The sequence below is a fragment of the Pelmatolapia mariae genome, linkage group LG23 (genome assembly GCF_036321145.2).
Source record: "Pelmatolapia mariae isolate MD_Pm_ZW linkage group LG23, Pm_UMD_F_2, whole genome shotgun sequence".
In the NCBI taxonomy this organism is placed as follows: Eukaryota; Metazoa; Chordata; class Actinopteri; order Cichliformes; family Cichlidae; genus Pelmatolapia; species Pelmatolapia mariae.
The window spans coordinates 49762950-49789479 of record NC_086246.1 but is presented as its reverse complement, the minus strand read 5'-3'; the positions used below and the strand labels follow the sequence as shown (position 1 = coordinate 49789479).

Here is a 26530-nt window from a genome sequence, read left to right as displayed (position 1 = left end):
AAGGATACATAATTCCTGCTTCACGCTGATGGTCTTCCATCCCAGCTGATATTTAAAAAAGTGTCATGATGCACTGGATAAAAGGCATAAATAAATAACTTAAGGTTTCTTGTGATGAACTGCTTTTCTCGATCCATTCTGGCAATCATAATGTGTCATTGAGGATCTAATTGAAAGTACCTGAGAGTTTGATTAAGTCACACAACCACAGCTGCTCAGCTGTGATGCTCCTCTGCTTTAATGTGGGGCTATTAATCACCCTATTGTGTGTTTGTGTGTGTGTGTGAGAGAGTGTGTGTGTGTGAGAGAGTGTGTGTGTAAGAGAGAGAGAGAGAGAGAAATTGACTGCCTCAACTCACCTATGTCATCATCAAAACTGCAAAGGCTGAACTGATGGTTTGGATGAAGGGATAGAGCAGGCATAGGATAAGATCAGAGGGTTTATCCACGTATGCATTGGTGACAGGTTGGAAGGTGGAGGTAAGGGGCAGGAGTCGAGGGAATTCAAGCCGGCGTTCCAGGAAACACAAAGCCCAAGATCAAGCTTTGGTTGTCCTTCAGCTGTGCTCGTTGTGATCTCAACATCAAACCCTCATCCTCCATCCATCCATCCATTTACCCCCCCCCCCCCTCCCCTTTCATCCACCCCTTATCCCATCATGTTACCGCCCCTGAGGGTCTGCCGTTGCCCTTCCTCAGCAGAGCCCACCTCCAAGTGTGTGTGTGTGTCGGAGAGGATGGAAGAAGCCTCATGAAAGCCGATTGCATTTTAATAAAGTTTATTATCTGCTGGGAGCTAATCCTCAAGGGTAATCTCTCCTCTCTAGTCCTAAAGGAAAGCTGGATTACTCACTTGCTATAATCCCAATGAAATTGTTAGGATTTAGCTTGCGCTGCACAGCAGATGGCAACAGGCTTTTTCCTTCAACCTTGCATGGTTTAACCCCCATTTCTACATGTAACACCCTTCTCCTTCTTGCCATGTCCTGATTGTTTTTTGTTTTGACCTAGAACAACAGGAAGTCATTTTCAAACCTGTAACAAAAACATATTTCGACATTAAAGACAACACAGACGGCATTTACGATCACGTTTAACATGACCGACACTTCAGAACAAGGAAACAATAGACGAAAATCCTTATCAAAAATAATTTTATTGATTCAGACCGAAGCAAATGGAAACATTGAAGAAGAGCAGCGCTTCATCATTCATGGACCCCAGCCAAGAAAACAAAAACAAAACCTGATTAATCCAAATCCTCGTCCAGTGTGAACATATTCCTCACTCCACTTCAAGAACCAGAGTGGCTATTACGTGGACTCAGTGTGATGTAATATTCAAAGACATTATGTCAAGCTCAAGTGTAATTTGGACCAATGCAGCTCATCTGCTTCTCTCTGGTCGAGTCACAGTTTTCAGCAATAATTTAAGATTCAACACGACTGCTCTGAATCACTCAAAGTTCATTTAACCGTTAGTGCGTGTAAATTCACAAAATTGTGACTGAAATGAAAAAGCAACTAAAACAAACGTAATGTTACTAAATTCCCAGCCACACAACACCATTAAGGAGGGAATCTGACAGAAAACAGTAACAAAAGCAGTAAATTTAAAAATCCACCAAAAGTGAAAGAAAACCAAACACAGCTGAAACTTATTAGACCACCCAGTACAGGTTTATGCCATAACTAACAGTATTGGTAATTTCCAAAATCATCTGTGTTTCTGTTAATCCGCCAATTTTCCTTCCCACTGTCACCCAGGCGCCTGCTCAGAGGGGGTTTATCTGATTGGTGGGGTTCTCTCTGTACTATTGTAGAGTCTTTACCTTTATAATATCAAGCACCTTGAAGTGACTTGTGATTTGGTGCTATATAAATAAAAATGAACTGAAAATAAAATTGTCATATGAATTTTCAGATTTACAATTTTACAAAAAAAATACAATAATAATAAGATAATAACGCACATCATTTTCCAATCAAGACGCCAAATTAAAGCTATTTGCTTGCATTCCTGCAGAAAAAAAAATGTTTTGGTGGTTTAATACTTTACCCGATTAATTTCTGACTCCTCTCTCAAGTCCACTGTGCCGGCTCAAATTTGGGATTAAAAACATGAATTTCGTTTATTTTGCCTAATGAATAACAGTTGTTAGCTATAAACAAGCTTTTTGATACATTTCTAAAATATTTGTGTTTTCTTGTTTTTGATGACAGGTGATCTAATACATTTTTCAGCACCGTATCTATATCACACAGATTACAGAAAACATTTCAGCTCATATTGGGGTTTAAAGTGGTGACAAAAACTGATTTTCCTTTATTTAATGTAAATATACATCTAAACACACATTTTTTCCACAGTCAGTGTGGCGCCTCAAATTCTCTGCAGGCTGCACGGAAAATAAAATCATGACTGTCCTGATTTTTTTGAAAGAAACTTGCTAATTTTCCCTTCTCCTCCTCTCTAGTTGGACAGAAAATAGTGGAATTCACAGTAAAATGTGTCACTGCAGGTAACATTTAAGTGGACAGTTATGGAGGGCAGCATTTTTTATTTGTGTGCAGTGCACTCAAACTTAGGAGACATTAACCAAATGAATGTTAATCTTTGTTATGACTCAGGTGAAATTAGCACACATTTTGGCTCAGGGGAGGGAGATTTTAGGCCGCCGTCGTCTGAGGCGGTTTTTGAAGAAAAGGTACATGACCAGAAGACACAGGGAGGACAGGAAATAAAGGAAGACACACAAGCTGATGTCCACTTTCGAGAAGCCAATGCTCAACACGGACATCAAGCGTCCCTTGTGGCTCAGCTCAGCCTCCTGACCAAAGTACTGGCCCGCCACGTCTCGCTTCTGCAGCCGCTTCCTTGGCCGCGCAAAATCCAGATCAAAGCCTGCATCCATTGGTTCCAGACCCACCATCCCCAACCCTGCGCCCAGCTCCATGCCAAGCCCAAACACAGGCCCGGGCTCCGGCTCTTCCTTTCTCTGCAGGCTGCGTCGTTTAACTCGGGTGGAGGTAGCCATCTGCAGCGCCTTGGCCTTGTAGTGCTGGTTGACAAACGAGTCGAGATCCACAATGTCCTCCTGTGGGTCTCTCCTCATTCTCACAAAGCTCGGTCTCTTCCGAGCCTGCTGTCGGTCACGACCCAGCTCCATTTCAGGCTTGGCCCAAGGCGCTGGCTCAGACGATCTTCCTACCATGTCACCTGCTAGTCCATCCTCTTCATCTTCCTCTTCTTCCTCTGCTGCGGTTTCATCTTGTGGGTCTTCTTCCTCTTCCTCCACCTCCCCGCCTTTTTCTTCCTCTTCCTCCTGCACAGTGGGTTCTGTTTCCAGAGGATTTTTTCTGAAGTCCAAGGCCTCCCTGGCTCTTCTCTCTGTGTGTCTCTCAGCTATGTGAACTACCTGCTGGCTGGCATGTTTCTCCATCTGTTTTTCCAAAATCTGGCTTTCACTCTCCAGGTAGTCTGATGGGAAAAGGGGAAAAAACCCCAAAACAAATAAAACATATGCGGTTCTCCCTTCACCAACTTTCCAAAAATTACACTTTATGAATCTAGGACCAAATCTTCTCAGACTATATGAAGGAACATTTAATCCCATTTGAACTTAAGATACAGAGTTACTAGTTTACACTTAGAAATTTAGCATGATTTAGATATCTCTTCAAATTTAGCAGTCAGTTATTAAATGCATTAAAAATTCAATTAGTAAACAACACTGCTTTATATATGTGTAACAGGCATCCAGGTATTGATGAACAGGTATGCAAACTGCCCAACGACATTTTTTGAAAAGGTATTTTTTTTAGTTTTTACTTTTTTGGATCAGTCTAATTTCTGACCTCCCAGTTTGGCAAAGTTCTGTGCATAAAATGTTTTCAGTCAAACCTGTGAGGATTCTGTCGGAGGAGAAGTAGGTCAACAGGAACTTGAGAACCTCCGTCAGGTTCCACGTGTGCTCCCCGTTGTCCTTTACTGCATGGCAGGCTGAACACATGTCGGGTGGAGGCCACTGGATCTTTGGAAATTGAGGATCTTCACTCAAAGCACCTGCAAAAGAAACAGAGTGAGCAGATCGCACAGTGGAGCCTTAAGCGCTTTGTTACTGGGAGAATATCAAACATGCAACAACAGACAGGAAATAAGGATCAACTATCACTGCGAGTTACATGCACTGCACTGTCAGGCCTCAGAAGTAAACCTCACATCTTCCTTCTACATTTATGATCATTTCATTCAGAAAGATGTACTACACTTTATTATTGATATCATTTTTATCCCTTTTACAACAAAGAGAGAAATCTTACAGTTAATGTTACAATTTTAACATAAAAATAGCCTTTTTTCTGTATTCACACTGCTTACAGATCTCAAGTATTCAAGAGATTTAAAAAAAAAAAAAAATGTAGACAGTCTCAATGGCTTCTTTCACAGCCTCAGAGTCACACTAACAAACTCAGAGACTGTCTGTAGCAGATGAAGCGACTTCCAGTCAGATGCTTCTTCTGTTGTTGGTGCACACTGACAGCAGGATGTAAGTGCTTTGAGGACTGGATGCAATCTGCGCTGAACCCATTTGATCTTGTCACAGTGCTCGTAAAAACTAAGTGCCTATATGCATATGTGTATGTATGTATTTAAGAGTGTATATGTAAATCATCTGTCTGGGTGTGTGTGCATGTAATCTATGGATTGATATTTTTGTGTGCACTTGTGTGTGCGCGCTCGTATGGCAGGGTCTAACAATGATCAATGGGCTTCTGGGATGTCCCAGTGGGAGGGATGGTGAGATAATAGATGTGGCCAAAGTGGACAGCTTCCCCACTCATACGCGCACCCACCCGCCCACACACATACACCCACCCTGTTTTCAGGCAGCAGACCTTGGTGCTCTGAACCACCTGTCTTGTCCCTTTACACCCCTTTGAAAGCAAAGTCCAATCTCCAAATTGAACATGAGACCAAGAGAAGCCTCAGCGGGGAGCTGCCCTTCTAATGAATTAGAAACTTTCTCCTTTAACATGTTTTCTTTTATGTAGCCGCTGCCCACCAACGCCGCTCATCACTCACATCACTCGGCCTTTGTATGCTTGCAAACACACTGGCAGAAGACACGTACACCCACACACAGGGCAGCATCTAGTAATGAATTGCTTGTTGTCACCAGCAGGCCATTGTGTGTCTGAGTGTGTGTGTTGGTTTGTGTTGGAGAAAAGAAGGGCGGGGGGTGCAGAGCAGCAGGTCTGTCACTTTACAGGACTGTCAATTTACATCCACCTCCACCACCTCTACTCCCCCTTCTCTCTACTGCTCAAGATTAATCTCAGTCATATGCATGTGTGTTTGTACTCTGCATACAGTACTTTACATAAAGGATACATCAATTTTACTGTGTGCTGAATGGGTGGCTGTGTGTGTGTGAGAGAGTGAGAGTGAAGGGGGGCTTTTAAACATTTCAGCAGGTGAGGGTACACGTGCACACACATCCAGTATGCCTTGCATCTCCTTCCTTAGTCTAATCAGCTCGCCACGTTTGCAGCCAGGGTGACTTTAGCCACAGTAGCCATATCCAGATTGCCACAATAGCCCGTCACCGAGATGTCATCACTGCCAGGCATACATATTCATCGGGTATAAATATGTATTGTTCAGCACGTCAAACTAGCTTCTTCAGCAATAATCCTGCAACCACACCAAACAGTGTATTCCACCAGCATAGCTTCAGGTGCAGGGGTGTGGGTGAAGGGGGCTAACAGTCAAGATTTCATGCTTATTTAAATAATTGGAGAGGAAAAACTCATTTAGGGATTGTTTATTGTATATCAGAATTTCTGCTGGGGTTGGGTAATAAATATCAATATTTCTTGTTTTAACTGGAATGTGTGAACATCTAGCCCGATTCATTCAGGTTACACGTGCTCTTTATGGAACTACTTTCTGACTTTTGCTCATTTTAGATCATTTCATTTAGCAAAGTTGTTATGCAATCTATACTTTTTATTATGAAATTCTCTCATTACCTGGAAAGGTTTTATTGGACAAATATTTTTTGGAAAAAAAATGTTGCTTTAAAAGTTTAACTTGACATTTTTATTTATCATTTACTTATTTGTTTGCAATAGCTGCATGTTTGAGTTAGTTTATGCTATTTAACCAAGCTGTCGTCCTGTGTGTGTGCGTTATGTTTACATTTACTGGGACGTGCACAACAAGCCAATTCTGATTTGACATGCACTTGTGATTTTGTTTAAAGTGTCAGATTTACAGCAAACCTCAGTAGTATTCATGTATCTTGAATAGACTGTGTGGGTAAAGAAAAAGCAAACAAGAAAACACCAAGGTTTCAGATAAAGGCACGTAGCTGTGCTCGCACAATGTCCGGGTAATGACGCTTTAACAAAAACAGAAACTATGCTTCCACACAGAAGCAATAGTGAGGATTTTAATAAATAAGGAACATTTTTATGCATCATTCGTTGTTTGTTTTTTCTCCATTTGATCTTACTGTGAAAAAAAAAATTACACAAGTGTGATAGAATTTTAGGGGAATCATCCACAACCAACAAAAACATCCCAAAGCACACGGTCCAGGAGGCAGCTGGACCCGCTGCAGCAGCAATGCTATTCCATCTGTAAAAATGTGAATCAGTCTCAGCTGTTGACAAGCAGCAACAGGACTGAGCTGCCACCAGTCTTAATTCTGCCAGTGCAAGAAGGCCGAGGGCCCTGGGGCCTCTTTGTTGCCAGCTAAATTAATTGTTGGGCTGCTTTACAAATAGCTGCTCTTTCATGCATGGCTGCTTCTGAAAGGAGGGGCGGGGAGGCCTGCTAAAGAGCTCCACTTTAGGCAAGGAGGGGAGGGGTTGAGTGGATGGAGCGCGCTTTCCTCGGGGAGACGCCGCCACTCACTGCAACAAACGCTGCCAAACCCTCGGCTCCTCCCTCGCTCTCCCCTTCTGATTCGCCCGATTTAACCTCAGTGCCCCCCCCCCAACACGCGACAACTTGACCCATACGGAGGGAAAAGGGGAGGAAAAAAAAAAGGAAGTGTGTGTGGCTTGTGTCATGGTGTTTGCCACCTGCTGTCACACATTACCCTGGGAATTGTACGCAAAGCGGGCCGGCTGTGAGGATCCGGCCCGCTTTGAGGATGCTGCACTATTACTTGTCAAGCAGAGGATATGAGTCCCAGGGGATGGTGAGTGGAAAGAGTGTAAGCTACAGGAGAAGAGGAAAGATGGATGCATGAAGGGGGAGGTTAGATGGTGTTTAACTGTCTGAGGAGCCGCGGGGACGGGTGCACTGCTGGCCTCTGCTGCTGAGGACACAAGCTGTCCCTTAGATAGAAGAGGGGGCAGTCAAAGAAACACAAACAAAAGGCAGTGATTTAACAAAGTAGGCTGTTAATGACCACGCCACGCCTAATAAAATCATGAACACAGAAAAGGGAGGAGAGACACTCCGGAGCTGTTTAGCACTTGTGCCTGATGTGAAAAGAGGAATTTGCTGACAGAGCGAAAACTAAAAGACTATATTTAGAAATCTGAACCGAGAAGGACGGACAAACCTGGAAATACAGAGAAAGTTATGTTCAACATTAGATATGGATTTTATTTGTAGGCAGCAGTAAAAGATATTACTTGATGAAGCAGAATATAAAACCATAATCTGGCATGGATTATAAATAAGGAATGGCCATTCAGACAACAGTGGGGGTACACTGGGTGTGAGAGAATGGGAGATGGCAGAGGGGGGGGGGGGGTCAGGAGAAAATGGGCGAGGTGGAAGCAGATGATACTTGGAGGGCTAAGACGTGGTGACAGCTGGTGTCTGATCTGAGGATCCATCCTTCCTCCCCTCAGCCTCTTTTAGTCGTATTACGAAGACTAAGTGACCACGAGGGGAAGCTGGACACACACACACACACAGACACACACACACACACAGACACACACACACACACACACACACACACACACACACACACACACACACACACACACACAGGAAGGCGATAGTCATGATCCCATTGGTCTGGATGAACAGACAGAGTAACGAAGAAAGAGGGAAGTATGTGATGGGAAAAGTGGGAGGGAGTAAAGTAAAGTTTAAAAGAGACTTACTTTGATCTAACGTACATTATTGCAGAGGCTGCAACAAACCATCAATTTATTTTTAATCAATGATTAATCCATGTGGTCCAGTAATGAAAAATGCCATTATAATGCAACAAGTGCAACATCTTAAATGTGCTTGTTTGTCAGATAAACCACCTGAACATTTCATTTTATCATCTCCATATTTAAACAAATAAACTGGTTTTAGGTTACGTGGTTTTTCAAACAGATCTCTTCAGCATCATTCAGTCGATTAAACATTACGTCACCAGTTTAAACACTAGTGGCTTGGACTGCATTTCTCATCTTTTTTTAAATTGTGGGTTTCCACCACATACAACTTGGCTTTCTGTTAGTTTATCTAATATTTGTTAAACCATGCTCACTTTGGGGTGCCTCACACTTTTATTTAAAGCCGTGTTACTGTATGTTAGTTTGTTTTAAATCAGAAATTAGTTCCACGATAGAAGATCAGAGACATTTTAACATCATTAAAGTTTGAGAGCTGAAAGATGGAAAAGAAGATTCTACAAAGAAGCGACAGATGACCGAGCCAACTCCTACCTGCCAGTCTGTTGTTGACCACGTTGTGTCTGGACCACAACCACAAGACTGCTGTGGGCAGTGAGTTCACCTGCTCCAGAGTCTCTGCTGCCATGTTCTCAAAGTGTCCCGCACACTCCCTGCAGCCAAAGAAGTTGTGGACGTAGCTTCTCATCGCACGCAGCACCTCCTGAGGATCTGAAGGGGAAAAGCAGATGAGGAACAAACTGTTGCTCGTTTTTTCTTTAAAGACAGTGCACAATGCTTTAAAATACATTACAATAAGTTTAAATTCAACTTTACTGTAGCATTTATTAAATCTGTCATTTCCTCCAAAGTCACTCACAATCACAGGCACATCTAAATGAGGTCACAACTGCAAAAATGCACCTGAGCATGCACCTCCTGAAGGTTTGCCAGCGGCAGCGAGGATCCACCACCCGCTGGATTCCCACGATTACGTGGGAGTCACCCAGAGCTGGGTTAACCCCCATATTGAGATGAATGGGATAATGCAATCTGGAGATTAAAGGCCGTTAACGCTCTATGTGAATGGTGGCCCGGCTGTTGTCTCAGGACTTCAGCAGCCCGCAAACATATTTCCCTTTAGCCGTTTGCTTTTGTTCTCAGCTTAGCAGATCCTTTAGATGTTCACCAATCAGCTGGTGAGAGCACGGACAGGAGCTTTAAGCCTTTTATGAAAATAACGATAGGCCTGTGGAAGGCACCTTTGATACTGTATGGGTGTATGCGGATATGGATAAATGATATTTTCTCTGATAGTCAGAAGTGTGTGTTAGTGTGTATGCATGCGCCCTTTAAGCCGTGGTGGTCTGCGGTGGGCCAGATGGACACCATTTTTGGCCAGTCCATCTGCAGGTCACATAATGGTCTGTAAACCTGGGGATTAACCTCGGTGTGGATGTATATGAGTGTGCATGTCTCTGTGTGTACTGAAGGGAGATTAACGTCCCTGCCAGGAGCGGAGCCTCTGGTCATCTGCCTCCTATTTTTATTAACCACTCACATTCCACTAATCTAAAATAATCCCTTTTCACACAAACAATTAGGCTCAATTTGAACCGTTAAAAATGAAAACATAAACTAACTCATCTCTGTCAGATCAGGATCACTGTTGGGAAGGAAAAAGGCCAAACCAGAGTTCATGTGTTTACAAAGCTCTCTCATCCTCAGTCTTCCACTGCATTTTTGACCTCTCAATGACCTTTTAATTCATTGCAACACAAACTGTGTGTGTACCTGAGCCTTTGCCGTTAGCTTGAACAGTAAGAACATGGAAGAGAGTCCACACCCCACAGGGATAACGTCTGAAGTGGGGCTGTGAACCCTGACAGCCCACCCACCTCACGCCGTCTGGCAGCGTAGAATTTGGAGACTGAGAGAAACAAAAAGAAAAACAGAAGAAAAATCAAATTACAGATAAATGTGAAGTAAGGCCAGGAAACAAACAAACAAACAAGCTAAATAAAGGAAATCACATTTTCTTCCTCGTTGTTTTAAAATAAAGTTCTGTTGAACTGAAGCAGGAGGCCTAATTTATTATAAACCTGAACACTGATCTCTTATTCCAGTGAACATGAGATCTGCTGCATCTCTGCACAAACCCCTGCAAACACCTCTGGACAGGCCCGACTCTGCAGATGAAAACGGACCTGAACAAATGGATTACTTAACCTCGTGTGGTCACTAGAGCTTCTTGGCAAACTCTATTCAGCTTTTTAGGAAATGTGGGGGGGTTTTCAACAAAAGGGAGACCCATTTTATGATTCTTCAAAGGAAAGAAACTGTCTTAGTGTTCAGAGAAGCTGGAAAGTATCACCAGGCTTTTCCTCTAAATGAGACAAAACTCAAAAAGGCCCTCTAAAAGTAAAGAGTTTCTCCAGTATCTCGAGATCCGTTCAACTTAATGAAAGCTGCTGCGTGGAGTTTCCTGATCAATGAGAAGTCAATCTCAGGTTAATGGCTCAGCCCTCCACTAATGAACAGAAGCTATCCGCATCTCTAACCATGAGCCACAGTTGAATTCAACAACATATTTTCTCTGACATAAAGTCGTTGCACTCGTTGCACTGCATTGCCATCACTGGCTTGATTGACAGGGTTACTCAGATGTCAATAGTAAAGATTTGGTGCAGAGTCCATTTCCTCCGAGTCTATTCATACCTTCTCATTGATTCATTGATCCATTGATTTGCCTGCTAAAAGCTAATGATGTAAGTAAGTGAGTCTTTCAATTTGTGAGCAGCTGTACACCGGAGGCACGCGGGCTTCATTCCAAAGACAACAGCACATAGATTTCCAGCTGCATGCGCTGGCACAGAGACAAGCGCAAAGTAGATACGGCAACATCTGGATGCTCATCTTTAAGAATATTTTTCTACCCCTAAACTTGTACAAAAGGGTTTTTTAAGATGTATTTTTTTATGCCCATTTTGGCATTTCTTTGACAAATTATTGTGCTGCCTCTGAACTGATTAAGTGTCCGGGCTGACAAGTGACCTTGTGGCTAAGCAGAACGACGAGGCTACTCCCAGCCAGACGCTCGGACATCACACTGGGTGTATTTTGTGATGACCTGCCCTCTGTTCTCCCTGCAGCTGCTCATCTGTCTGGTACTCTCTCCTCTCCCTTCCTTTCATTGGCTGCTTTGGCTAACAAAAAACCTGTTCTCCGCTTGCATTTATGTACTTTCTAAATGTAGTCTGCAAACTACAAACTATTTTTGAAACCAGTGAATGCCACAGACATAAACAACGTTACTACAAATAATTCGGATGCACCAAATTCATTTTAATAATAATGTATAATTTGTCCCTGTCAGAGCTTACCTGTGCATCATTTTCCAGTTTTTCTTTAAATGCTTCGTATGAAATGCGATCTCCAGTCTGCTTCTGTAGCCAGGAGTTTAAATCCTTCAGCAGGTTCGTGACTATAGTACGGCCTGGGAAGTACTGCATAAGGAAGAGCAAAGAACAATACATTCATGGTTCGCAATACATACAAGGAAAAAAACTCTAATGAGTTCCAGTAAACAGACTAGAAAATGAAGGGCATTTTGGGGAATAGTTGCAGGTTTGAATCTATCGATTCATTACTGGAATAAGAGACTTAACACTCAGGCTGTCACTGTATACGTAGTTCGAGAACCAGAAATCTCATTTCATGCACGCCACTCACTCTAATTACATTTGTGTTGTTAGACTGCAGTATAGATTACATTAATGCAATAATGATTCCAGCTGAAATTTAAATGCTTTATGGTGTTTTCCACTTCCAATACGTGCACAAAGTTTCTACAACTAATTTGATTCATGTTATGAGCTAAACATGCAACTTAAACTAGAGCCAGAAAAATCCATCTTAAATGAAACATCTGTTTGTATCCATTACATCCAATTCAGCCTGATTCATTAAAACCCAAGTCCTGAACATGTTTCTGATAGTGCCACTCACCAGCTAAAACACGTTTTCAAATCAACATCTCAGTTTCAACCAGCAGTAGAAATACTGCAAAGGTCCGAGCAGTGCTTCTGAATAATACCTCCAGATTATTAGGATTATTGGAAGTCATTGTATGCATGCCTAAATGATGCAGTTTGATGGAAAACACCATGGGCTTCCCATTTACGTCAAATTTAGTTTTTTGCTGATTACTTTGAAATCTCCAAACACCCTGTACTGCCCCCAGACCCCTCAGAGAACTGCTACATGTCCAGGCTTAAAACAAAGGGGGAGATGCAGTCGTGGTTTTAGCCTCAGTGATTAGATTTACTTTTAGAGCAAACCACTTATATCTCTGTTTAAAAAAATAAAAGAAGAAGTTTGGCTTTTTTAAAGATAACATTTTTACACCATCTTTAATTATTACATGTCTACTTTTAAAAAACACCCTGTAGCTCTGGTTTAGAAAGAAGCTATGGAAAGAAAGAATAATATAATGATAAAAATAAGCTATGTGACGTCTTCACCCGGGTTTTTTCCTAATATTTCACAAGCTTTACAAAAGATTGTGGTTTAAGGTTTGTTCCTGCTCAGCACCTTTAAAGAATTTCAGTAAATGTGACAAAAGCCAAGCTTAAGCCTCTTCATTCATTAAGATCCATTTCCTAAGCCACTAACAACCACTTAGGTGTTCCTCACTCGGGCTTTCTCCTGTTGTACATTTACTCCTCACGTCACCTTGGCAACAGGCACAGCTGTAAAGAAACGTGACACTGTAACTAGCAAAGTGGGTAAACGAAGAGGGAGAGGAAATCCAGCTGATGGGTGTCTGAGACCAGTGATGACAGCCTTAAGACACACACAGAAAACACGTCTTCACACAAGCGATACTGACAATAGAAACAGCTGAGGCGTGGGGCTTTCTGACTGTCAGAGAGACAAGACCACTTTAATAAACTTTGGCTTAATGTGCTTCCTATTCTTACATTAAGCCTCTCTCTGGAATAGGTTATGATAACGTCTCGTTTCTCAGAAACAGACACAGCAAGGGCATAAAGCTTTTTTCCACAACTTATCACGTCTACCGTTTTTACGAACGCACTGGGCCTCTGGAAGCAATACGAGGCAAGAACAACAAAGCAGGGGAGGATGTCTGTTCATGGGAACACGCCTGCATATAAACACACATTGCAGCGCGCAGTATACGGCCTGCTATTCACCACACACTGATCTGTGCGTTATTCCCACTTCATCAAACCTGCTGCGATTTGCTAAGTGCTAAGAGTCCTGCTCCAACACGTGTGTCCCTTATAGCAAAGCACTAATAACTCTGAGCACAACCTTTCACTATACTTTTTTTATAATCCATTAATAGACAAGTGTATGACTGAGTATACAGAGGTAAACTGAGGGTTTTCTGCAGTTTCAGAGTTACTTGTTAAGTAATTAATTGGAGACAAGATCAGTGTTCATGAAACTCAGATCTCCAGCTCAAATAAAAAGCTGACATCATGCGCAGGTTTGACTGCCTTATAAATAATTATATAATTACAAATAAAGAAACCAGATGAGAGCACACATAATCCTGTAGCCTGACTCACCAAGCCCCGCCTCCATACACACGTACACAAAGTTGGAAAGTTGGGATGTAAAGAGCAGCACAAAGGCTTGTGACGTTTGCTGCTCTGGTGGCACAGTGATAATAGGTTTAGGTGTGGATCCGAGGTCTGAATGCCAACTGGTTGGAAAAGCTCATTAAACAGCCATATGAATTTAACCAGAGGAGAAAACGCAGATGTTTTCCACTAATGGGTTTAGGTCGGCATCACCAAGCAGCCCTATTCATGAGCTGTGCAGGTTTGGTAATCGTGTGAAATGAAAATTTAAAAAGGAAAAAAAAAAAAAAAAGACTCAGACGGTTTCAGTTTGCTCACATTGATCAAATAAAGCTTCATCCTTCCTGTCTGCCTGGCCTGGCCTGGCCTGGTTCACAATCAGTCAGTTTTCACCAATAGCTGCTTAAAATAATGCAGGCAACACTGCAGCATTTAACAAGTTTCCTTGTTTAAAAAAATTTTTTGTTAATTATTAAACTAAAATGTCATTGTGTGCTTTTTCTTTTTCACTTCATAAATATTATCAGCAACAGTAGGCTGGCATCAGGAGAAATTATACTGGCAATATATTAACAAAATAAAACCATTCAGCTGACAGGACGATTAAAATGATTCATTTATGGATGAAATTCTGAATGAGGGACCCCTGCTGATTATTGATTTTCTTTTGCTACTACTTTTATGATCTCTGCATCTCTCTGCTCCAGAGATCTTCATCTGTATCATCTGTATCTGTCCGCTGTATCTGCACAATGTGCACAAACACTTCACCTCCTTCCACCCTGCACCCCCTCCTGCACCCATCCCAGTTGGACCATGACAATCCCATTCACCCTGGCAATATGTCATTCCTGATCCGATTAGTATCAGCAGCACTTGAGAAACCGCAAGCTCCTTGTGGTGAGGGTCTTGAGAGGGAGGCATCTGTTGGCTCTAACAGGGGAGACCAGGCCAGGCCGGGGGTGGAAGCCAGGGGTGAAGGCCCTCGATAATCTACTGCAGACACGTGCCCGAGTGGAAACCAGAAAACAGCAGCCTCATCCTCACACACACACACACACACGCGTACAAAATACATCAAAGCGAATTGACAAATTCTGAGGGAATGCTCATTAAATCTGTAATATGATTCATAATTATCTGGACAGCTAATTTTAAGAAAAGCCAAGGCAATCTTGGCAGCAGAGGCACTTTTATACATTATGTCCTGGGCCGTGGCGTGAGAAGGCAGAAGTCTGTGTTTCTTTAGACTAAACCCCTCCTCTTAATTCTTTGTTTTATTCCTCAGCCCCTTTGTCCCCTCTGGGCTGAAGGGCTTCTTTCGAGAAAAGCAGGATAGAGGTGTAATCCTTAAAAACCTCGCTGTAATGCTCTCATGCTTCCCAAGATCCACTTTTTTAATCCTCATATACATGTAGAGGATTCATAAATCCGGCTCCAGCCTGACAAGATAGTAAATCTAGTAATATTACGACTGGGTGCAAAAACGAAAAGATGTCACGGCTGCCATCTACAACATGTGGCACAGAGATGTGACGATTGCATGATTATGGAGAAGAAAGAAAGAATTCATGGAAGTGTGATTCTTTGACAAAGCAGACTAATTAAAAAAATGAATCCATGAAAGAAGATGCTCAGGAGGCAAAGGACACACAGCTATTTGTATAATAAATATTTTATATATTTATTGGTTTTCTTGTCTTAGTTGATGAAAAACTGAACAATCATTAGAATCCCTTAAAACTATAATTTTCAGACTTTTTAGACAAATTAATTAACTGGATACGCAGAAGAGAATGAAATGAATATGCTGATTAAATTAATACTGAAAGCATTACTTGTAGGCATATGTGAGCCTGTGCATGGAGCTTTCCACTCACTGTGTGGTTCAGTTCATATTAAAGAGTCATGATTAAGGAGCATGACAGCAGAGTGAAATAACACTGACATTAAAGGTCAGGCCATCGTGAGTCACTTTCACTCTAATCTAATCACATGACTCACACGTGGCGCTCAGGTGTTGTGTGTGTTTTTGTGTTTCGTTTTAAACGTAGCGCTTTAGTAATCAGGTGCAGAGAACAGTTTGAAAGTGAGTGATTTTAGACGAACCAAAAAAGCGAGTCAAAGATTATCCAGCTGGCTGCACTGTAAACATGACCTGCAGGCATTTCCTCCGCTCTCGTGTCCAACCCGGTCTCACAAACCACAACTCCAAACACTGAGTCTGGCTTAAAGCATTCTCACCATGCAGCGAGACCTCTCAGTCAAATGTCAATAAGGGCCGTCGAGTGGCGGTCGGCTGTAACAATGACGCCCTCCTCAGCAACATAAAGCCCCGCTGGGCTGCCGCTCCATTCTGGTAAGGGGTGGGGGCATGCTAAAAATACCACTGGGACCTGCTGCTATTCACTAAACAAACTGGAGCTAATAGGAGGCCACAGTGCTCTGCCACACACACACTGACAGGGATGGCTCTCTACGATGCCTCCCTAGAGAGCGAGATATAATCAGAGAGATTGGTGGCGGACTAGGGCAGTGAAACAGGCTGGTCTGTAGCCAACAGGAACAGGGATAGCAGGTCAGGCCTCATCATCACAACATGTTTGCCTGGCTGGCACACTTCACACAGAAAGGATTTAACAAATAGAGGTGTAAGAATGCAGCCAAAGGCAGGGCGGTAAAAAAAGTGGAGACACTGTGAAATTTTTGGGAGAAAAAAAAAAAAAAAAAAAAAAAAAAAGGAGGAAAGGGTAACAAATGACAGTGAGAGACAAACATCACTCACACGCACCCACAAGACTGGCATGGTCACAAATATTTACAGAAATGCTTGTGTGAAACCACTAGCAGGAATACAGCATGAGCGGGGGGGGGGGGGGTATGTTTAAAGCCTGTGGGCAGCAAGCTGGTGGCAGCCACGCTTCAATTCCCCTGAGAGGCACCATCAAGGGGGTCGACAATGCCCACGAGAGTCTTTGGACTTCTGTTCTAGTCAGTGCCATTCACTCCGGCTTTCTGACATGTTTTTGTGTGTTTATGAGTGCGCATACAAACAACAGTACGCACAACAGGATATAACTGTAACAAAGTAATGGAGACCAAAGTTAATAACGTGTGCGAAGGAAAACAAAAGCCAAACGCTGGAACAGGAAAACTCAAATCTGCAGCGTGAACCAACATTCTGCTGTCTCAATCTCCACCTAGTGGTGACCTGCTGCAACTGCAGGACTTGAGCTACAACATTGCCTGATGAAGCAAGTTCATGTTCAGCAGATTTGCTAAAACTGATTATTTTTAGTTTATTTTTATCAATATCTAGAAACAAACAATTTAATGCTTTTCTGACCACAACAGTTTTCAGTAGTCAGTACACGTCAAGATAACAAATCCAGTCAGACAATGAGGAGCAAACTGCTTTAAAAAAAATACAAATCTGCTGTTTTTTGTACTTGCTGTGTCTGAAAATTCTGCTAACTGTACCTTGGCCAAGACAGAGATGTAAGCCTTGAGAGAAGTCAGTGCCCGCCCTTGGAAAACAGACTGAGCGCCCAGCTCAACACGCAGGGAGTAGTGCAGCGTTGACTCCAGATCTGCCATATACACCCTGAACCTGAGTGCAAAAAGCAAACAATCACATCAAGGCGAAATATGACAGAGTCAGTAAAGATGTTTGTGGATGTTGTGTCTCATTCATACTTGTCGAACGGTCTCCAGGGATCCTCTGTGTTGTTTTTAAGGAGTTCGGTGGAGACTGGTGGAGGCTTCCCTGACCGCACCACCCCCGGTAGCCTCTGGAGGGCATAAGAGTAGAAGGCACGAGCCTCAATGTCACTATGGGAGAAAGGGAGAAGTGAGGCCATCACTTACACAGGTTAATACAGGATGTTTAGATTCTTAGTGGAGTTTTCAGTGTGAAAGTGCATCTGTGCACAGAGACGTGCACACTGAGAAGTGCAACAATCACACCTGAGTAACATTAAGGTGTCCATATCTGCAGCGAACCTCAAAAAGCAGTTTTCTGTTTAGTTTTTTAATTTCAGTTTCAATCTTTTGTCTCAGCAGTCCAACGCCATAAAACCCATTTTACGACCTGTATTTTTCACGGCCATATATTTTACACACTTACGGGAATGCATTTTAAATACTAGGCAGATGGTGCCAGGGTAAGTAGGAGAGAGAGATATGGCTGATCATTTAGGCATGTGATAACCCTGCAACCAGAACCACAAGCATTAAAGCGCTCACCACCCTCCATCCCTCACATCCTCCCCTCATTTTCCTTCTCTCCTTGTCACGGACGGAGAGAGAGGGAGGGAGAACGAGAGAGGGAGAAAGAGCGAGCGAGAGCATCGTAAAACTTGAACAGGATGGTAATAAGGAGGATGGATACTCGGGGCCAACGCTTACTCACACCAGCCTGGGACTCAATTACACCTGCGTGTGTGTGGGAGTGTACAGATGTGGAGGGAAAGCCATTCATCCAGCGATCCCCAGGGCCAGCAGGCAGGCAGGCATCAGGGTGAACTGAGAGGGAATGCATTCACCTGGGACCAGCACACATTACATGCATGAAGGATGTGAGACGCCACCCGCACGCTCGCGCGCAGACACGCAAACACAGGCACACACCACTGTGCTCTCCCAGGATCAATCAGACATTCAGCGATGATGGGAGGCCATCTGTCGCCGTGTGTGGCTGGGGCTTGTTTGGCAGGTGAAGCCAGAAAAGCAATGGCATTGTTTTCATGCAAGAAATTAAAAAACCTCCCTTCTGTACAGTGATGGAGATGAGGGGGGCTGGAAAGGGGAGAGATGGAGGGTGAATAAATAAAACAGCAATAAATCATTTCCTTTTTGCATTTGTCAACTAAAAAGAGTCCTCTTTGCATGCCAAGTTATTGAAACAGCCAAACAAAGAGGCATAAACAGCAGATGAATTTGCAGGGTGAGGAATGATCAGCGCCGCTTTATGATGGTGAATAATGGAGTGATTTTGATGCTCTGATCCCATTAAGAGGCCAGATGTTTAAAAATATTCTCATGAATAGCGTTCAGATAATGAGAACACTACCAAGCTTTTCGGAAGAGAGCGGTGCTGCCGCGTGTTGAACAATGACAACCAAAGGGGAATAAACTTGGTGTTTGTGCAACTCTGACCCAGTTTGAAAGGAAAGAAAACAGGTAAGAGATCCATGCAGGGCACGGACCTTCTAGTTCCACAATATTCATGAGGTGGCAGATGTTTCTACAGCCAGTGTGAGCAATCCATGTGCTTCTCTCGGGCTCACTGCCTCAGCTCAGTTAAATAATCCCTCCAAGAAAGAATGGCCTCATTATAATAATGCAGAAAATCAGATTTTTAAGTTTTGTGCGCCTGTTTCACGTTTGATTGCTTTGGGCAAGGAACAACTGTGTTTAAAGTCAAAGGAGTTTGCAAAGAAAAGCGCAAACTCCTTTGACTACGATGACCTGGATGACTGAGAACCTTCACAGACAACTGTGTTTAAAGAAAATCCTGGACTGAGAAACAGACATTTCTACTGGAGCCTTAGGCTTTCTTATGTTCTTGTTAGTGCTTAGCCAAGGTTACTATCACATTTTAGCTGGCTGCCTCCACTTATGTGTTTACATAGTGTGGTCAGTTTTATAGTGGTGCTAAACTGGTGGAGTGCTAGTGGAAACTGCGCCCGCGAGTCTGCACTGGTGCTCACTGCTACCCTCTTTTCTCACCTGTATTCTCCTCTAGTAACTGTACAGCGAGGCCAAAGCGCATGAAGGACACGTCGTACAAAGACCTATAATCCCCTTTTATGTTTGTGCTGTACAGTCCAAAGTTCTGCCCACCCACAGAGATGTTTTCACTTTCTCGCTGATTAGACCAATTCTCATGATGTTCAAAAGTTTATACGGAAACAACAAGGTCACCAAATAATGAACAATAACAAATAACAGTCAGAAAAATCAAGGAAATCCCTGAATAACAAGGTTGATTAGACAAACTGAGTAAAAACATTAGATAAGGAGTGTGTGGGTTGTTTCAAATATTTTGATTTTTTTCCGTAAGATCATCAGTATTATTATAGAGCATGCTGAATGCCCTTTCATTTTCCTTATACTAGAAAAATGTGTTTTATAAACTTGATTTTGTCACTTTTTCTAAAAGTAAAGGCAGTTTGATATGCAGTAGATACTGTAAAGACTCTCACACTCTGAGTCTGGTGAAGTTGCCTCCAGGATAATAAAGGTAACAGGATGGAAACTCGGTGACGCCCAGTTTGGTCACCAGGCTTTCCTCAGTGTTCAGGACTCTGCGCACCGCAATGCTCTCAAACTGTAACAGGTCCAGGGTCACCTAACGTACAAAACACACACACACTTTACCTCGCCATGTTTCATAACACTGACCTATTTAATGTTAATACGCCGCCGTTTGACAACAAACACTGCAAACGTTTCAGTCACATCTCCGACGTGTTACCTCTCGGCCAACGTACGACGTGGCATCTTCAAAGATGAGCGCCAGGTGTTTGACATCGTTTGTCTCAAAGAAGACGTCAACCTCCATTTGGCTGGAGGGAGGGGGGGAGAGAGAGAGACACACAGACAGAGAGAGAGAGAGAGAGAGAGAGAGAGAGAGAGAGAGAGAGAGAGAGAGAGAGAGAGAGAGAGAGAGAGAGAGAGAGAGAGAGAGAGAGAGAGAGAGAGAGAGAGAGAGAGAGAGAGACAGACAGACAGAGACAGAGAGACGGAGAGAGAGAGAGACAGACAGAGACAGAGAGAGAGACAGACAGAGACAGAGAGACAGACAGACAGAGACAAAACAAGTGAGAGAGAAATTCCACATCTGACTTTTTAAAAATCAGCAAAGATAAATAAATAAAAATGAATCATTATGTGTCTAGAAGGTCATAATAAAAGTATTTAGGGTGCAGAATGGTATGCGTGTGTTTAATGTGTTACATGCTTTTCAAGAATGTATGATAGTTTATTTTTCTTTTGAAAAAATAAACTAAATGAAAAAACACAAACAAAAACACCACCTTTCTGTCATTTCTCTGCCTCCACCTAAAATACTAAAACTTTACAACAAAATCTTCTCCACCGGAAAAAAAATTAAATAAATAAATAAAAATCTGCTTGAAATTCTTTGTTTGCTTGGAAGAAAACAACAAACCCAACTGCATTTCTGAATTTCTGCTCTAACATGACGCTTTCACTTTAAACCTGAAGAGAAAGACTTCCTGGGCATTCCCCTGCTGAACTATGCGTGCTTTAGTTCACATGTCTGTATACTGAATGCGTGTGTGCCACTACGTAGGCACCAGGGCGGCCATGTAGTAATAATGAGCTAATGGGGAGTCTTCTGAGTCAAACTGAATTTATCATAAACTTTAGAAATAAACTATTTTAACCTCTTGTTTAAATTTAAAGTGAACAGTTCTTTTTTTTTTTTTTTGCTTATAGGAACAATTCTGCCACTAATAAACTACAAAATCCACAGAAAGTTGAAGATATGAAATAAGTTCAACAAAAAAAAATACACTGGGAACATGACAGATACTGGAAAGGCTCAATTTTACTGACTACAGATAAACAAAGGTGTATACACAATCGGGTAAGAGGACAAAAACAAATTCAACAAGTTATTTTATGAAGGCAGGGTAACAGGAACTGTTACCCTGTTAGTCCTTGTGGGACTAATAAAGGTATATCAAATCAAATCAAATCAAAAGAAAAGTGAAAAATATTGAAATAGAACTTGTTTTGTGGAAACATATGTTTTGTATGCTTGTAAAAGTATGGGACATGCAGAAATACATTTTGTGGATGTTATTGTTGTAAAATTAAAGTTATAAGAATCTTTTATAAGTTGCTATATGCGCATTAATTCCTTCAGCTGGTCATTTAAGCCCCTTGGTAGGTGGTTGCTAGGCAACACAGAGACATCATAATATCATATTAGATGAGAACCCTCGGGGGCCTAAGATGCACCTGTGTGCCAAGTTGGGCTGCTGAACCCTTAACTGTGTAGGAGTTACTACAGATACATCAGCTGGGTTCAGTCGTGAGTGATGATTAAACAGACGATAAGACTGCAACTGTAAAACTGCTGATAAAAATAAATTTACAGAAACTAGTGTTTCTGCTTGTGTGTTTACCTGGTGGGCTCCAGTGGGGGGCAGGCAGGGGGCCAGGGTTCACCATGGGTTTCCAATTTGTCTAAGATCTTGTGACGGAGGTCTTGAACATTACGGCTAAAGTCTAAAAATAAATAAATCAAAAATGCATACATTTTATTACAGATAATCATAAACTGACACAAATCCGTATTTACCAAAACATCAATACAAACGAGTCCAAAAAAGGTAACTGTACTCTCAGGTTGGTGAAATAAATGATGCACAGTTGATGTAGTACATGTTTGAGCTAACCCAAGACAAAATAATTAGGAAAAAAACAGGAGGAAGTCTGAGGGTTAAGCATATTGAAATAACACCATGACTACACAAGACAATTTATGGTGGTGTTTGCAAGAAAACAAGCTGAAGGCTCGGTGAGTGTCCTCTCTGTGTGTAGTAATACCTCTAAAAGGCAGGCCTTCATAATCAGGCTTGGAGTAGGCATGGAAGAACTGAAAAGAGAAAACAAAGAGGGAGGTCTCAGTTAAGAAAGAAGACGAGAGAGAGAAGTGAGATCTGATCAGACGGGCCTCACAGCTATGAGTGAAGCAAAGTCATGTTCTGTAATATCTGATGGGGGGGGGCAGCCCTCTTCTTGACCTCTCCTTGTTAAAATGAGTAGCAGATGTTAAAGCTCCAGTGCAAGTTCAAAACAGAAGGAGCTCTTTGTTTTATTGGCTTTTGATGCGTGAGCAAGAGCTGAGGCTTGAACACTCTCTGCTGACTAATCAAGTATGAATGTAGATGTTTGAATTTCTGCGATGTGGCTGCTGATCATGCAAACGTTGAGCTGTTGCACAGCATGTGGCAGACTGACGAGATACTGCAGCTAATACAAGAATAACTGCCCCGTTTTCAAAATGACGCCTTGATGTTGAGACTACTAAAAGACAAACTACACAAAATATTGTTTGTTTTTATATATACACACACAATTTTCATACTGCCTTAAAAAATATGCATAATTACAACAGTATTAAAATCTAGAACAGGGATCCGTGAATATAACAGTATTTCATTCAAAGAGTAAAAAAATGGGACTGTTACTCATGCAAAGGTTTAACCACCATCTGCAGAATATGATCAAATCTTGGCATCACTGTTGGAAGAGCTGAGAAGGAAAAGCATGGACCTTCATGGGATCCATCTCCATGTGCCACCCCTGCATGGGGGAATGTGCTGGACTCATTTCTAAACAGGATTCTTTAATGCAAACAGGGCGAGCAGATCCCAACAAGCTGAAAGTAGGACGAGTATGTTTGTATAACACAATTTGCAGTTTCTGTGATAGTTTTGTGCTACTTTTTTTTTTTTTTTTTTTTTTTAAACACTCTGTCTGATAATCATCTGGTTTTTGTACGCTCGTACACTGTGACACGTCATTATTTCCCCAGTGCAAAACTGAAAATTGAATAGAGAGGGGGAAAAAGACAAAAACACTGAGTAACAGTTGTAGGTTGTGTCAGCCTTTATTTTAATAGTATGTCTTTTTCCTCTGTGAAAGTTTCCAGCCTCTTCTAGTGAAATATGCACACCTGTGACTTCAGCACAAGCAGCGAAACAGTGACAGTCTGTGATGATGGTCTCTCTGCTTTCTTTGTAGCTACTGAATAAAAGCCCGACTTGGTAAAGTGTCTATTTGACAGTGTTTACTTTTGAAAACTAGAACAAAATCAAAATGTGGGACATTGCCTCAGTATGTGGGACAGGGGGTGGGAACGAGGGATAGAAATGCTGTGTGCTCAAATCTAAAGGGGGCGGGGGGGGCTTTGGTCACCCTACATGCAAACTGTTACATAAAAACCATATCAATGCCCAACCATGTGAAACTGAGGAGTTAACAACAAACTGCCTTTTCAATTTCTTTTCAACTTTCTTATTTAAAAAAAAAAAAAAATCTGTCTGAATAATTGTGATTTGATTTATTCAGAGAACAAAGTTGTTTACTTTCTTTATGTTATCCTTTGTGGATCACTGTAAGATCTTAAATCTACCTTTAACTCATTGTGAGCGTGCTGTGGTGCAGCACCTGGAGACCAACTACAGCTCTAAGCTTAGTCAAGGGAACTACGGGAGTCAGTTTCTCCTGAGAAAACCTGCCAGAGCAAAGGAGGGTAAAAACAAGCGAACCACACAGAAACATCCTGCCACTCAGGGGGTTCGAACATGAGACTTTCCTGCTGTGACAAGACAGTGAGCCACTGTTTTTGGATGTCTAATTCAGCCTCTTTTTCATATAATTCATCATATAATCAGCAACTTTAGTGGAAAGAGTGAATTTCCACACAACACCCATCATAAAGGAAGAAACAGCCATGCAGACAGTTCATATATAGCATACAACCTTTATTGTGGGGTACCCTCGGACTTTGTAGGTTTTGCAGATCTCCCCGTTCTCCTGATCAGCGCAGTCTATAGCTGCCAGATCCACAGCCGGCTTCCACTCTGAACAGACATCAAACAGAGGGAGACAGACCCACAGTAAATATTTATTTACAGTCTACTTTGCTGTGTACAGTCCATCAGCACTGGATGGGGCCCCGAATTAGTCTCGATCCATGAATCAATATAGAAGGTACGGGCTTTTTAGGATAAAAACCTCTACGCTATAAGCAAACTGTCAGCTGCTACAGGTGAGCAGCATTTCCCTTTGATATTCATTTTAGAAACTTTGCTTCACGAACAGGATTGTGGCAGTTCACACACCCGACAGAGGTCCAAGGCTCATCCGGTGCTGCTCCCAGTGTAAAATCATTACATTGCGAGCATTCCTAATCCCCCCACAAATCCTACTGTGAAATTATTTTGCCTCCAAGGCAGGCCGTTTGATAGCATGCCAAGCCATGGATGCCACTGTGGACTGTGAGTGAAAACACTGGACTGAAATACCCTGTGACTGTGTTGGGCCCCAGCCATCATCAGAAACTTTGCCCTTAACCATCATCCTAATTATATTTGCTCGGATGGTTCTGTGAGATTTTCGTTGGCAGCGGCTGCAGGAGCAACTCTGAGTTGGAGAGGATGTGAGAGCAGCGAGCAAAATAAAAACCACTTTCATTAGATCACATGCTCTAATTAACAGATGGAAAGTGCAGCTTGGTGTTCTCATCATTTCCGCGCAGAGAAGAAGCTCGGGAAATATTTAAAGAGACTAAACTTTAGATTTTTTATCCTTAAAATGTTTAGCAGAAGCTTCTTTTTAAAGCACCGAACAAGGCCAGCTGTGCAAAGCTGGAAGTGGACACAACGAGAGTCAGAATTACTGAAAGCTTTCAAATGTTGCTGCTGCTCTGTACACACCTTTAATGTCTGTGGCCAGGGCTTTGTAGGTCGGAGAAAAGGCGACACAGTGTCCGCACCACGAAGCGTAAAACTCCACGACCATAGCAGCTGTGGAGTTGATCAAAAGAGACTCCACATTTTCCTGAGTTAACAACACGATCTGGTCCGAAGCCGTGTACAGTCCGGCCTCCGCGGTGGACGGAAAAAGGAGACACAAGCACAACCAAACCGCAGATGTTGCCATCTTTCTGGGATGTGTTTGTATTTCTTCACACCGAGACGTGGCACGGCCGAAGCGCCGCGCCATCTTCCCCCTCCAAGTTGCTGCTGCTGGAGCTCCGAGTCGTCTCTCTGAGCGCACACACTCACTCCGCTGTCACAAAACTTGTCACAACTTTTTCTGCCTCTGCCTTTTTATGCCCACCGGGCTTCGTGGGTCCTCCCCCTGCCGTGCAAACCCAAAGTGCCATACAAACAGCGCAACTCCGCACGATCCCCCATTTGTCGTCGCCTTAAACGCACGCTGAAATAAGATGAAACTATTAATTCATGACGATTTAAAGTCACGTGCAGGACACGACTCTATACAGGAAATGTCATTTAATGGCTGTACAGACTTAACTGCGAAGTAATATGCGTCCGAGCACGCGTTTAGTTTTATGTGTTTAGTTTGTGGTTTTCTGCAGAAGATACAATTTTGTGACGAGACAGAGTTTTGCATTTTGAGGGCAGGTGTCCTTCAACAAAACAGCCGCAGAGACACACAATATTCAGTTTATTTCCAGCTTTTTATGTATAACGTAAACACACTACACTAATGAAGAAAGATCTCTAACAATAAAAAAACAGTCCTTGAGCAAGCATTTGGCAAAGGTGGGAAGGAAAAACTCCCTTTTAACAGGAAGAAACCAAGCAGAACCAGGCTCAGGGAGGGGCGGCCTTCATAGACTCACAAAGACTACAAAGTTATTAAATCAACACTGAATGGGAGCAGAAATAGAAGTAAACCTGTGCAAAACCCACCCACAACAGAAAACAGACACATGCTTCCATGTAGGGGGAGCTGGAGATAATTTACAGGTCTGTGCAAAATAATTCGATTATTTGGAGAAATGAAAGTGAAGACCATTTCACAGAATAAGCTGCATTTGACTGTTCAGGTATGACTATATTAGAAACTTTGACACAGAAGGAAACACAGCTAAGAATCAAACTGTATGTTAAAAAAAGGAGACCTTGTTGTATGCTTGTTTTGACCAGACTTGTATCCTACAAGGTGAAATGAGCCTTTAAAAGTTACCCAGGACACACTTTG

General features: G+C 42.4%; 1 protein-coding gene across 1 annotated transcript; it reads right to left on the bottom strand.

The window, feature by feature from the left end:
* Positions 1–1137: 1137 nt before the first annotated feature.
* Positions 1138–25671, bottom strand: qsox1 (quiescin Q6 sulfhydryl oxidase 1). The gene is made up of 13 exons (XM_063467013.1): positions 25234–25671; positions 24278–24378; positions 22337–22385; positions 21913–22015; positions 20232–20322; positions 19960–20105; positions 17450–17584; positions 17234–17363; positions 11525–11647; positions 9936–10071; positions 8697–8873; positions 3904–4065; positions 1138–3480 (listed from the first exon to the last, which is right to left on the bottom strand). The coding sequence occupies exons 1-13, from the start codon at positions 25520–25522 to the stop codon at positions 2654–2656; spliced, it is 2469 nt and encodes an 822-aa protein (XP_063323083.1). The 5' UTR covers positions 25523–25671; the 3' UTR covers positions 1138–2653.
* Positions 25672–26530: the final 859 nt, after the last annotated feature.